This window comes from Andrena cerasifolii, chromosome 8 (genome assembly GCF_050908995.1).
Source record: "Andrena cerasifolii isolate SP2316 chromosome 8, iyAndCera1_principal, whole genome shotgun sequence".
NCBI classification, from domain to species: Eukaryota; Metazoa; Arthropoda; class Insecta; order Hymenoptera; family Andrenidae; genus Andrena; species Andrena cerasifolii.
In genome coordinates this window covers 1,603,961-1,617,249 of record NC_135125.1, presented here as the reverse complement: position 1 = coordinate 1,617,249, position 13,289 = coordinate 1,603,961, and the positions used below count along the sequence as shown (strand labels likewise).

Here is a 13,289-nt window from a genome sequence, read left to right as displayed (position 1 = left end):
GAGGGCACTACTAAGCCACAGGTTCCGTCTACAATACTTCTATTTCATGTTGAAACACCACTGTGGTGCCATCTGCCTATGAGACACGTTCGTGCAGTACTGTCACAAAATTTAATTTACATTGCTTCGGTTATGTTTAGTTTCCCGTTGTTAAAATAAAATAACGGATAGTAGATTTTTGAATAAATGCGTATTTCTTTGCTCTACACATTTCCACTAATAATGAGCGTCTTAGATTTTAATCTATGAAGACTGCTACGAATAAAATACCACAAGACTTTATTCATCTCAGCATTCTGGTTTCCTAACCCGTGCTATCTTTGGGAAATACATAACATTCGTTTCTATTCTTTAACTTATTACCCCACCATCCCGCTTTATTTATTTGCGCCTTCCATTATAAATGCGTTGATTTATTTACTTTGGACGTTACAAGTTTATCCTTTATAGTGTCAAAATTATTATGATTTTTCATGAAGTTCATTGCAATAAAAGTTATTTGACATTTATTCTTGGTATCATTTACGCTATAGTATCGCGAACAGAGCAGATGGCGCAGATTTATATAATTATGACAATCATAGGCAGATGGAGCCACAGTGGTGTTTCATGCAGGGATCCAGGGGATATATAATGCCAACTGATCCCTGTGCTTGCCTCCGTCGCTGATATTTATATATATTTATTAACTAGACATAGGATTAAATGAAAGATCGAGGTCACGAGAGTGAAATAAACTTTAATCAAAGAGGAGATATATTAAGAGGCGTCACTCGACAAGAACAGACATAAACTAGGGAAATCACTAGACAACCAATTTAAATGCCCATTCGGCAATGATCGGTAAACCACGGTAAACTTCGGCAATAATCAACAAATTGCGGTAAGGTACATTTAGTCGATTTGTATATCCCGCTCGAATAGACAACCAATTTAAATGCCAAGGTCAAGTAAGGACTTCAAAGGTTCCGCCTGGAGTGACGCCTCTTATTATATATCCTCTTTGCTTTAATCTGCCAATACTGCCTGGCCTATTGGCCACAACCACGATTGTGGTTAACAGACAACTGTGTCTGGACGCGACTAATCAGTCTCAGCCGGAACGTGATGTCAATAATGGTGACAACGGAGAATCGAGAACTCCGTGATAGAAGACGGTCTGAACGGCAGTGTCTAACCGCCTGGCAACGGTTGCTAGTGCGCAGCCGGTCTTCCACTCTCAGGACAATCAATCCTCTGTGGAAGGGGGTACCGCTCCCTACACTCAACATGAATTAGAAGTGTTCTAGACGGGAACCTGTGGCTTGGCCGCGCCCTCACCATGTTCATGAAATACTGTAGAATGTTAGCGATGAAAAAAGCCAACCGTGGTAAGCTGTTCCACAATCGAATCTCGATCGGCCACAATCGTTTGATACGTGTGTTCTCTACCGAGACTGTATGTTGTTGCGTGGCCGTCTGTGAAATGCTGGCTTCTCTTGGGGAATTCGGGCGCGGGACGATGCCCGTGGAACGCTAAGGCGTTCTGCTCTTTGAACACGGATTTTTAATGATAAATATAATAATAAGGATAATAATAATGTAATAAAACGATTTGAACACAAATAACTGATAACAATAAACGATTTGAAACGATACAAATAAGGAATTCACAAGGTTTTTAATCGCACGTCTTTTCATTTCTGCTCTCGGGGCTCGAGTGCTTTTACAAAGGCAAACGCTTTAACATCTTTTGTTAATTACAAAATGTCCTTAAAATCTAAAAGCCAATCAAATATTTATAAGCTAAATTCCTATAGGTCAATCCATTTCCTTCCGGTTATCGATTTTTAGAAAGAAGCATTTAACAACATTGTGCTGATTTTACACACTTAGGAGAAGGGATCAAAGTGGAGTTCGTTTATTCAAACACCCGTTTTCAAGTTGGTATTGATTAATTTATAATCTTGAAGTTTACTTATTAAAAGAATCTCCAACTATTTTCAAACCCCTCGGGCTTGTGCGAACTTCGCTTTGTTTCCCTTTCCTGTTACATTCGTGTGATCCGATTCGAACTTCGCGCTTCTAAAGTTTATACTACACGCCGCTAGACGGGAGTCGCAACAATGTACATACTACTGATCCTCTAGGGAGTGATTGGTATAACCGCAGCCATCTTGGAGCAATACCGGAAATAAACATATCTATTTCTTTATGGCCGGTATTCATAGTCGCTACTTATTCTTAAGCAAATGCTTAAGCATTCGGCATCCTTTACTATTTAAGTAAACAGTTTGCAAAGGCTTGTCGCAACAATTATGGTTAAATAATTCAAAAAAGAAAAATTAAGTAAACGTAAAATTTGGTAAAATTTCCATCATTAGAAGGGGATAATTTGTCCCCATTTTATGGCGAAAATTGCATTCCGATATCGTTTGTAGTTCAAAAGTTATGCGAAAAATGCTCCAAATTCATCAACCCGGGCCACTAACGTGTCAGCGAGGTCTAATACCGCTGCTGGGTCATTGCATACGTGGATAACGGGATCGGCGCGGTTGCACTCTTAAAATGACTACCGTTTTCTTACCCGTCTGCTACGTCAAATTTAATATTGACTGCCGAAAGTTAAAAGCACCCTCTACTGGCACCTAAAAGACCCTACACTTTCGTCGTTGGCTCATAGATGGCGGAAGTATCGGCGCATGGTTGCAATGGAATGCGTCCGTGAGGCGGTGTTGCCATTTTACAAGTTCGCGCGCGCGCGGGTTGCAACTTATAACGTTGACCCTGTATATTGTCAATTGATCCTCGTGCTTGCCTCCGTCGCTGATATATATATATATATATATATATATATATATATATATATATATCAGCAACGCTTGCTAGCGCGCAGCCCGTCCCCCACTCCCAGGACAATCCCCTGTGGAGGGGGGTACCGCTCCCTATACACTCCTCCCCGAGTGCGAATGCAATCCTGCACGAACTTAAATGTGGTTAAATAAAATATAATATTTACAAAGTATTTACATTATATGTACAATATGTACAAGCGCATCGCTGCTGCGAGGATGGCGGTGTGTTTATAATTATACAAGTGGTTCTATTCGGGGCACGAAGGTAATTTTTTTTCGCGCATATGTTCGAAGTGTCGGAAGCGACGGCGCACTGGCCAACGCAGGTGACTGAGTGGACGGTCCTGCAGACGCAGATGCAGTTTCATTCGTATTTTCAGATAGAAAATATGCCGGTTTCAGCAAATCAGTTGAAACATGACGTGGTGCGCCGTTAACCACTATTTCATAAACTGCGTCCGATACGCGTCTCGATTTTATATGGACCGGAATACGGTCGTTCCAACGTCTTTTTTACTACGGTTCGTAAAAATACATGAGTACATGTCTTCAAATCTTTGAAGAAGAATGCACGCTTTTAGTAATTATGCGCCACGGGCACTGGTCGAACATACGCATATGCTCCCTGAACTCTTCAATGAAGATGTTGGAATTTGGGACTAAATCGTCTGGCAAGAAAAATTCTTCCGGCAATCGCACTGTTGTGCCGAATAGAAATTCTGCCGGTGATGCACTGGTATCCGCACGTACGTGCGAACATAGTCCCAACAGGACAGTAGACAATATTTGAGTTCAATTTCGATCGTTATGATACATGATTGCCGATTTTAAAACTCTATGCCAACGTTCAATAATCCCGTTAGAAGCATCCACTATATTACACTATGTGTGTTTACAAATATTGAAGAACTACAATACTATAATATTATTATTCTATTTGTTAAAAAGTATAAATGAATTGCGTGATTACTGGTGCGTGTATGCGCGAAATGACTATAGAATGCACTTACAATAAGTTGTGAATACACCTGTAGTTGGTTGGAATATACAAATCAGAGTATACAAAGTGTACATAGAATACACAGATCGCATACGCACTTAAAATATATGTACAATACATAAAATATATAAATATAACATATGTTAGAGTACTTAATATATATCGGATTTTATTAAATATACAGTAGAGATAGAGTAGTAGATACACCCGACAGTGGCGGACAAACGTATACATACACACTCTTTAAAATCGCATAACTTTTTACAAAAATTGAACGAAACCAGTTTGTTTTTTTTTAGAAGTTAGAAAGATCAGTTTACTATAATACATCGTGTATTCGCCGTTTCGATAAAATGGGAATTTTCGAAATAACAAGAAAAAAACAGTGGAGGTTATTTTTTCAAACTTTTTTATCTGAGCTTATAATGAAAATTTAAAAAAATGCCCTTTCTAGATTCAAGTAAGATATACGCATACTGAAAATTACATCTAAATTGGTTAACATTGCTCTGAGCTACAAACGCTTAAAGATCGCAGAATAAGGTCGAAAGCGCTGGTATATGCCGAGATCGGGGATTTTGAATTTCTGTCATGTTAACACTCATTGCCGTGGGTAGTATATATAGCTAATGTTAAATGTGTTCTGTGGCTTGGAAATACTTATACCACTTATACACATATGCGCTTACAATGGATATACTTTGTTGGTCGTAGCAGAATATACACGTGATGTTGCTCCAGCGCTGATGTCTGGGGAAGGCAGCGACTCCTCTATTAATGATGTGTTTCTTCCAGGCTCGTGAACGGTTAGTCCAGTGACATTAGGATCACTAAGCTAAATTTTGGTATGGGCTTTATTTGGTCGTTTTAAACAGTATGTCAAAAGTCCCCATCGATACGATCGCCGCTAAAAATTTTAAGGAGGGTTGAAAAAAAACTGTTTTTCGCGAACATCTCGTTGTCTAGCAGTTTTGCGACAAAAATAGTTATTATACAATTTTTAGCCTAGGAAATTCTCTACAAAAAAGATCCTATGAGTTTTTTCGTAGGAGTAACCATTTTCATGTATATCGGGTTACCCAGTTTCAACCCCCATACATTTGACAAGGGAAGATCCCGAACCCTGAAATTCAAAAAATTATGAAACTCTGTAAATATTTAGGGGGAGTCCTCCTGAGTACAACGAAATTTTGTTTGCTGCCCAAATTCACTCCAAAAGGGTGCAATTGACCCCTGCTTTTTTTTATTTTGTATTGTTACTCGCGAACTGTAGGAGTTAAAAAAAGAGTTAAAGAAAAAGTTACTTTTTTTAATTAGGACTATCATTTGGTAAGTTATAGTTCTTATAGTTCTTACGGTTCGCGAGTTATAACACAAAATCGAGAAAAAAAACGGATATTCAGGGGTCATTTTCACCCCCTTAGAGTGAATTTGGGCAGCAAACAAAATTGCGATGTATTCAGGAGGACATCCCCTATATATTTACAATGTTTCATAATTTTTTGAAGTTCCGGATTTAGGTTCTTCCCTTGTTAAAATAGGAGCCAACATACACGAAAGTGATTACTCCAACAATAAAACTCATAGTACCTTTTTTGCAGAGAATTTTCTAACCTATAAATTTTATAATAACTATTTTCGTAGTAGAACTGCTAGATAACGAGATATTTTCGAAAAGCCGTTTTTTTTTTTTTTTTTATTCTGTAAAATTGTGAGCGGCACTCGGATCGATGGGGACTTTTGACATATTGTTTAAAACGACAAAAAAGGCCCATACCAATATTTAGCTTGCTGGGATTTATTCCGAAGACAGATCCTAATTTCACTGGACTAAGTGTATTCCCTGATAGCCAGATCTGGGCAGCAGAATCTGACGTCAGAACTGCAGCAGTCTGTGTCCGCATTTGGCTGCGTTCTGATGTGCAGAGCCTGAGGTGCAGTGCCTGATGTCAGATGGACAGCAGATCGACAGCAGATATCGCCGTCTGCTAGGCACAGCAACAGCGCCATCTGAGATCCAGAATTACCAAGCAATTCCCTACAGATGGCGCTGTTGCTGTGCCTAGCAGACGGCGAAATCTGCTGTCGATCTGCTGTCGATCTGCTGTCCATCTGACATCAGGCACTGCACCTCAGGCTCTGCACATCAGAACGCAGCCAAATGCGGACACAGACTGCTGCAGTTCTGACGTCAGATTCTGCTGCCCAGATCTGGATATCAGGGTTATTTCTCGCGAGCGAAGATCCACCCCCTCGAAAATTCAAAATTTTTTAAAACTGGGGATATGTAGAGGTTAATATATGTATGTATTACGCAATTTTTTGTTTGCTGCCCCAATTCACTCTAGGGGGGTGAAATTGACCTCTGAATATCCGTTTCTTTTTCGATTTTGTGTTATAACTCACGAACCGTAAGAACTATAAGAACTATAACTTACCAAATGATAGTCCTAATTAAAAAAAGTAACTTTTTCTTGAACTCTTTTTTTAACTCCTACAGTTCGCGAGTAACAATACAAAATAAAAAAAAGTAGGGGTCAATTGCACCCTTTTGGAGTGAATTTGGGCAGCAAACAAAATTTCGTTGTACTCAGGAGAACTTACCCTACATATTTACAGAATTTCATAATTTTTTTAATTTCAGGGTTCGGGATCTTCCTTTGTCAAATGTATGAGGTTTGAAACTTGGTAACCCGATATACATGAAAATGGTTACTCCTACGAAAAAACTCATATGATCTTTTTTGTAGAGAATTTCCTAGGCTATAAATTGTATAATAACTATTTTTGTCGCAAAGCTGCTAGATAACGAGATGTTTGCGAATAACAGTTTTTTCTCAACCCTCTGTAAAATTTTTTAGCGGCGGTCGAATCGATGGGGACTTTTGATATATTGACAGTCAGCCCACACTGATGTGTGTCGGGTAGTGTGGAACTCCTTGCAGGTTCCACTTAGGAATAATGTCGGGCCTGCAAGTTTACCCAGTAAAAACTCAATCATCTAAAAGAGCACATAATTCGTAATTAATTCGTGTTATAAGTAGCCATTGATTAGTATAATGATTAGTAATTAATATAATAATTTCAACCAACCAAAAGCTGCATTTCTGAATGTTTTTTCATACTTTATGTTCGCCAACTTTAATCCACCGTTCTTCAGAATAGTTTCTTATCGCAAACGTATCAGTGTCGATTCGGCGGAAAAGTTGGCTAGTAGCGTCTATTTTCCTCCACCCAATTCGAGAGGAGTGCTTCGACTGTTTCGTAGTCAATGAATTGGACAATCGTCCATGTTGGCTTGTATGCCATTTCCATTTCCAGCAAATGCTCATGAAATATTACATAAGAAATTTGTAGTATGTATATTCATAGATTAGACAGTATGAACATCGAAACAACAAGAAAACCTTGAAATCTGAATGTTGTTGTCATCATAAAGACATCATAAAGACATAGTGTACATATACCAGAAACATTAAACAAGTATTTTATTTGCATATCGGAAGAGTGGAGTGAAGTAGGGGGAAATTATAACATTATTTGAAGTTTCTAATTTGACACATTTATACGCTATTTTTGCTACACTGAAAATTTGAAGAGGGCCTAAGTTGTTGTCGTATCGCGTAAGGTAAATTCCTAATTCGGAATATTTATCCGGACTGTTATAAAAATCTAGCAATTGTAAAATTTTTCTGGCAATTATTTTGTGCTTGTTTTCGGATATGATAATGTTTTCTAAGATAATAATGCTGCTAATCATTGAGACGGTAGCAGTTATTAGGATGCCGGATCTGTAAAATAAAATTACTGAAAGTAATACGTTTAAATTGCTTTGCATTATTAATATCTTCTAATAATGGACCACGAGAATGTTCGTTGTGGGAAATCGGATATACAGAAGGATTATGTACTGTTTCTATATTAAAATGAGACTTCTCTAGTTGCCGTTTCACGATCTGTTGTAATGGTTTCTCACTCTTCCTAATACATTTTTTAATACTTTACAAAAAGTTTTCAAACGGAAAGCAACTAAAATCATAAAGAGGTCCGTGATTTTTGACATCATCTACCAAGTGTAACAGATTATGAATGTTGTGTGAGACGTGTTCCGACCCATATAATAATTTAAAGGTTTCATCATAATACTGTAACAATTCTATTGCATAATCGAGATGAATAAAATATTTTCTGTGCGACAAGATGACAAATGCGATGTGAAGTGCAAGAAAATTTAAATACCTATCGTCAGTTATATTTTTTAATAAAACTACTGGTCCTGTGTACAATATCAATTGACGAAATCCAGTTGCTTTCCACCGTGTTAAAATATCCAAGCTTCGAGGTTTTCTTATAAATTCTCTTGGCATGCTAGTAGATAGGTTTATTAATGTCAATGATATGTTGTTTTGCGATGGTTGTGATATTTTGGTACGGCGTTTGCCACAACACCACAGAGAGAGTAATTTTTTTACAACGCCCAGACAAATCAGGTGCATGTAGTCTAGCGGAAACGAATTAATCATGTGGATGCCAGGAATTTTTTCTATAATCAAAGTTCCAGTATGGTGGTCTGTGTCAGTTTTGGATCTGAAATCAACATCTGTCCTTAAGGGGAGGTTCTGGTCTAAATGTCGATTTTTTTTTTATTTCATTTTTCGAATGTTCAACCTTTTAGGAAAACGTGTTTAAAAGGATTGGTTGAAATTCGTAAAATTCCCCAAGTTATAGGCATTTGAATCGCGGCAAATGCATGGGTCACAACCGCCCACTCGACGCTTACGTAAAACTTTAAGGGGAGGTTCTGGTCTAAATGTCGATTTTTTTTTATTTCATTTTTCGAATGTTCAATCTTTTAGGAATACGTGTTTAAAAGGATTTGTTGAAATTCGTAAAATTCCCCAAGTTATAGGCATTTGAGTAGCGGCAAACGCATGGGCAACAACTGTCCACTCCGGCGCTCACGTAAAACTTCAAATGCGTTTTTCTCGAAACAGTGTTCTCAAAACGGTGGGACATGTATCTTCAAAAGTTATTATCCGATACGACTGAAACTTTTTTTATTTTGAAGATTATTCTTTTTTCTAGGGGGGGAACTAAAAAAAATTACAAAAAGTTGAAAATTTATAATTTTTAAAGGCGTTGAAAGGACGAAAAATACAGGGAAAAGTGATTTCAAACGTGAAGTGTCGTTATTTTCTAAAAAAAAAAGTAATTTTTGTAATTTTTTTTAGTTCCCCCCCCCCTAGAAAAAAGAATAATCTTCAAAATAAAAAAGGTTTCAGTCGAATCGGATAATAACTTTTAGAGATACAGGTCCCACCGATTTGGATCAATTTTTTGACGCCTTAACTTTAACGACTCCCCAGGGCTGTTTGCACTGATTAATTATAAAACAAAAAATATATTTCTATAACATAAGACATCCTTAATACAATGCAACAAGTCCCATTAAATTATATATAGTAGTTTTCCTTTAATTAATTCCTAAATATCACCTATTTTTTGGGGCTCTAGACCAGAACCTCCCCTTAAGGGAGTAGACACGTCACGTGACCTGGCCGATTCGGCAGGTCGGTATTACAGCATTTTTTTTTGCACAGAAATGGTAATACCGATAGATCGACGATTACCCGGTGAACGCGAGAGGGAGCTGTTTGCTATTTCTGTATTCTATTCTGAATAAGGATAGAAATTCTCAGCTGTTGCGTTGTATTTATAAAAATTTAAACGGATAGTCGGCTGGTACTGCAAACGTAGAAAATTCATTATACATTTTAATTACTTAAAATGTGATTATGCTACAATATTCTACGTTAGCAGTAAGGAATTCTAAGTGAAAAGGGAAAATAGATGAGATGTCCCCAGAAAATGAAGTTTGTTAGTTTAGACATTTTTTTATTAGCAAAGCATCGAAACAGAACATGAAATACACTTATTACACGTCCTATGCAGAAAGTAGTTATGAACAAACATTATATATAAAATTTGTTGGATGTTGAGTTGGACTAGTGAAAATGCGCTGGCTGGATGCGTGTGATAATTATGTGGTCGGCTCCTCGAAGTGACAGAAAATATAACCTATATGCTATACCCGATTTCCTAAAGATACTATTGCGGTGTAATAATAATGTTTTGGAAGGATGATAAAAGGTTCACAAATGTAGCGTAAAAGAACGAAATAGCCACTAAACATTTATTGTCATATAGCATGTACATAGGTTATATTTTCTGTCACTTTGAGGAGCCAGCCATATAATAATCACGGGCATTCAGCCTGCGCATTTTCAGTAGTCCGGTCGGCGTCATGGAAGGGGTACCTCCTCCACCCTGCATTTGTGGTAGTTGAAATGATATTTCTGAGCCCAGTGAAATACATGGGCCATTCCATGCGAAATCGGACACTTTTCGGAGTAACATTTCAGATTTAGATGAAACTTGGATATGTTGTAGTCTCTAGGGATATATAGGCATATCTCGACGGATTTTTCAAAATGTCAAAAATTGTGGATCTTACAGCTCTTTGAAATATAATGTTAACTTTTTTCAAAAAATTATAACTGTTGAACTAACAAACTGATCAAAATGAGCCTTTGGGTGCTTACAATGAAGACATAAGAGTACCTAATAAAAATTATTTCACGAAAAAATTTTTTTTTAAATTTATTTTGCAATTGTTCTAAACATATGCCATGATTTAATAGCGGGCACTACTTAAAAATTTGAAAAAATGAGGGTATAGTCCTATTTGTTCCTTTTACGGACCAGTTTTCAGAAATACGGACACTTTAAAATTGGCCAACTGAAAATTAATTGAATGTGACGCTGTGTCGCCCAGCACCGGCTCGACAAATTCAACCATATGGTATACAATGACTTTCAAGGCCACGCAAGGTTAGGAATTAAAGAAATAGATAGTTCCATATTGTAGTACGCACGGCTCAGCCAGACGAGCCGGTGCTGAGTGACGCAGCGTCACATTCAATTAATTTGCATGCGACCAATTTTAATGTCTCCGCGTTTCTTGAAACGTGTCCGTAAAGAGCACAAGTAGACCTATATCCTCATTTTTTCAAAATTTTAAATAGTGTCCTGGTAGTATAAAATTGCATTTGTTGCAAACAATTTCAAAATAAATAATCCAAAATTTTTTTTTTTTAATTGACATAATTGTTATTAGGTACTCTTATTTCGCCACTGTAAGCACCCAAAAGCTCATTCTTATCTGTCTCTTAGTTCAACAGTTATAATTTAATGAAAAAAGTCAATTTCTACAATTGTGAAAATTTTTAAAAACCTTTGACATACGTTTATATATCACTAAAGACTACAACATATACAAGTTTCACCAAAATCCCAAATGGTAATTCGTAAGTAATAAAAGATTAAAAAGGAGAGAGTGTTACACGTATTCAGTAAATTCTGTCGCATCGTTCCTCGGTTCGAAATTTAATTTGTACGATGTAAGTAGGTATAGGTATTCAGCGAACAGTATTCTCCGATGCTCGCGGTAGCTCGCGGTTACTTTGTTGCTGTCGATGGGTCGTAAAAAAGAAGGATAGAACTGGGGTCATAGCAGCCGAAAAATAAAGCCAGCGCCTCGGTCTGCTAACACAGATACACAGCGTTGCCAGCAACATTATGCAGGACCAGTTACTGAGCGGAAGGGGAACACCTACAGAAGTGGTGGTAACGTATGCGTGAAGACGTTGCTGACGCACACATTACCACCACTCCTGTGGGTGTTCCTCTCCGCTAAATAAGTGGTCTTGCATAATGTTGCTGGCAACCCTGCAGATACACAACAATGTTTCAATAACAATAAAGGCTTAACTTTTTCACTTTTAGTTTTTTCTGCATAAACATTTTTTTTTATATATTGATAACATTTTCCTGATCATAATGAGAGCAAACATGATACAGTATCGAATTTTCTTTTCTTTCTGCTCAAATTCCTTTCCACTGTGCCCTGGATTTCACCAGCCGATTGTGTTGTAATTTAAACTTTACGCTCTAAACAAAAACGTTTTCCTATTTTCAATATATAGGTATTTGCTGAGTGAAATTAGAATAAGTCACATCTATTATTTTATGTTGTTTTATTTTTTTTTAACCCTGGCTGCATTTTAAATATTAACTAAGGACTATTTAACTTAGGCGATAGGACCGTAAAGGTTTACAAAAAAGATCAGGGAGTCAAATGTTGACTGATTTGGATACTTATTCTTATTATATGTTCTATACAATAGTCGGAAGAATAAAAAAGAATAATAGTAAGAGCAATATTTCAAATAATTACTGTAACATCCATATTCTGAAAAGATGATATCAGTAAATCAATACTTCCAGTATTAGTAAAAAAATTTCAATCTCTCTTTTTTTATTTCCAATAATGTGGCCATATAATTATAACATAAATACGACAGCAATTTCAAGTGATGTATGTGTTACTGTAAAAGCGTTAATTCAGTATATGTATACAGTTCCCAGTAGTTCGTAGTCAATGTATGCCTAAAATGCATATAACTTTAATCGTACGAAAATGGATACATTGACTGCATCACGCATTTACTGTGGCACATGTATCCAGCTAACGCTTCAGTTTTGCTATGATTCCACGTTGTCAGTCCTCCCGAGTAGGCGCCATCTCGTTTCCACTACCTCAACTAAATTTTTCACGTGACTTGCCTTGTATTATCGCCAATATGGCGGAACTCGTATTTGGGAATGCAATTACGGGCATACGTTATTTGTCCTTATATGAGCAGATTTTGGACTGGGTGAGGTCTCATTTGAAAAGGGAAGGTTCAATGCAGCCGGCTGTGGTCATCGTTTGAGTCACAAAACTCTTTTAGTGACCTAAAATTACTTGGATTCATGTGGCTGTATTTTGTCGACTTTTGCTCTACTTTCAACACTCATATTATTAGATATCACCACAATCTCGTCGAACCATGATCAGAGCGGGCTGCATTGAACCTTCATTTTTCGAATGAGACCTCGCCCAGCCCGAAATTCGCTCATATAAGGACAAACAACGTATGCCCCCGAACCTATGTTTCGGGCCAGATTGTGTCGGTATACAGCGGGCTGCATTACCCGTGTCTACCCCTTTAATCGCGATAAGTGCGAATTCTGCCAAACCGAACTCAAATATTTAGGCCACGTGGTCACTCGACAAGGAGTGACCCGGAAAAGGTACAGGCCATCGTTAGGAATTTCGGCTCTCGCAAACCTGCAAGGACTACGCCGCTGCTTGGGGATGGTGTCCTAGTATTATCGATTTATAGTATACTTCTCCGGCAGCGCAACCCCCTTGACCCGACTGCTCAAGAAGAAGCGGAAATGGGCCTGGGGCGACGTCGAGGAGGAGGAATTTAACCACCTTCGGGAGCATCTGGCGACCTCACCCGTGTTGACCTGCCGAGATCTTACCAAACCCTTCATCCTACAAACAG

The 13,289-nt window shown here is 37.7% G+C and overlaps 2 protein-coding genes across 2 annotated transcripts in view; one reads left to right on the top strand and one right to left on the bottom strand.

The window, feature by feature from the left end:
- The first annotated feature begins 5,653 nt into the window (after window positions 1-5,653).
- The window catches only part of LOC143372216 (uncharacterized), an 86,005-nt gene continuing 78,369 nt past the window's right edge, over window positions 5,654-13,289 (top strand). The window contains exon 1 of the mRNA XM_076818256.1: window positions 5,654-5,670. The gene's annotated coding sequence lies outside the window, so the exon portion shown is untranslated. The remainder of the gene's footprint in view (window positions 5,671-13,289) is intronic.
- LOC143372265 (uncharacterized) lies at window positions 6,921-9,061 on the bottom strand. Its single transcript, XM_076818321.1, has one exon. It carries the CDS (start codon window positions 8,355-8,357, stop codon window positions 7,836-7,838), a length of 522 nt encoding a protein of 173 aa, XP_076674436.1. The 5' UTR covers window positions 8,358-9,061; the 3' UTR covers window positions 6,921-7,835.

Bases quoted from the DNA above. Each gene is read 5' to 3' on its own strand.
- LOC143372265 (XM_076818321.1), bottom strand. From the start codon at position 8,357: ATGATTAATTCGTTTCCGCTAGACTACATGCACCTGATTTGTCTGGGC.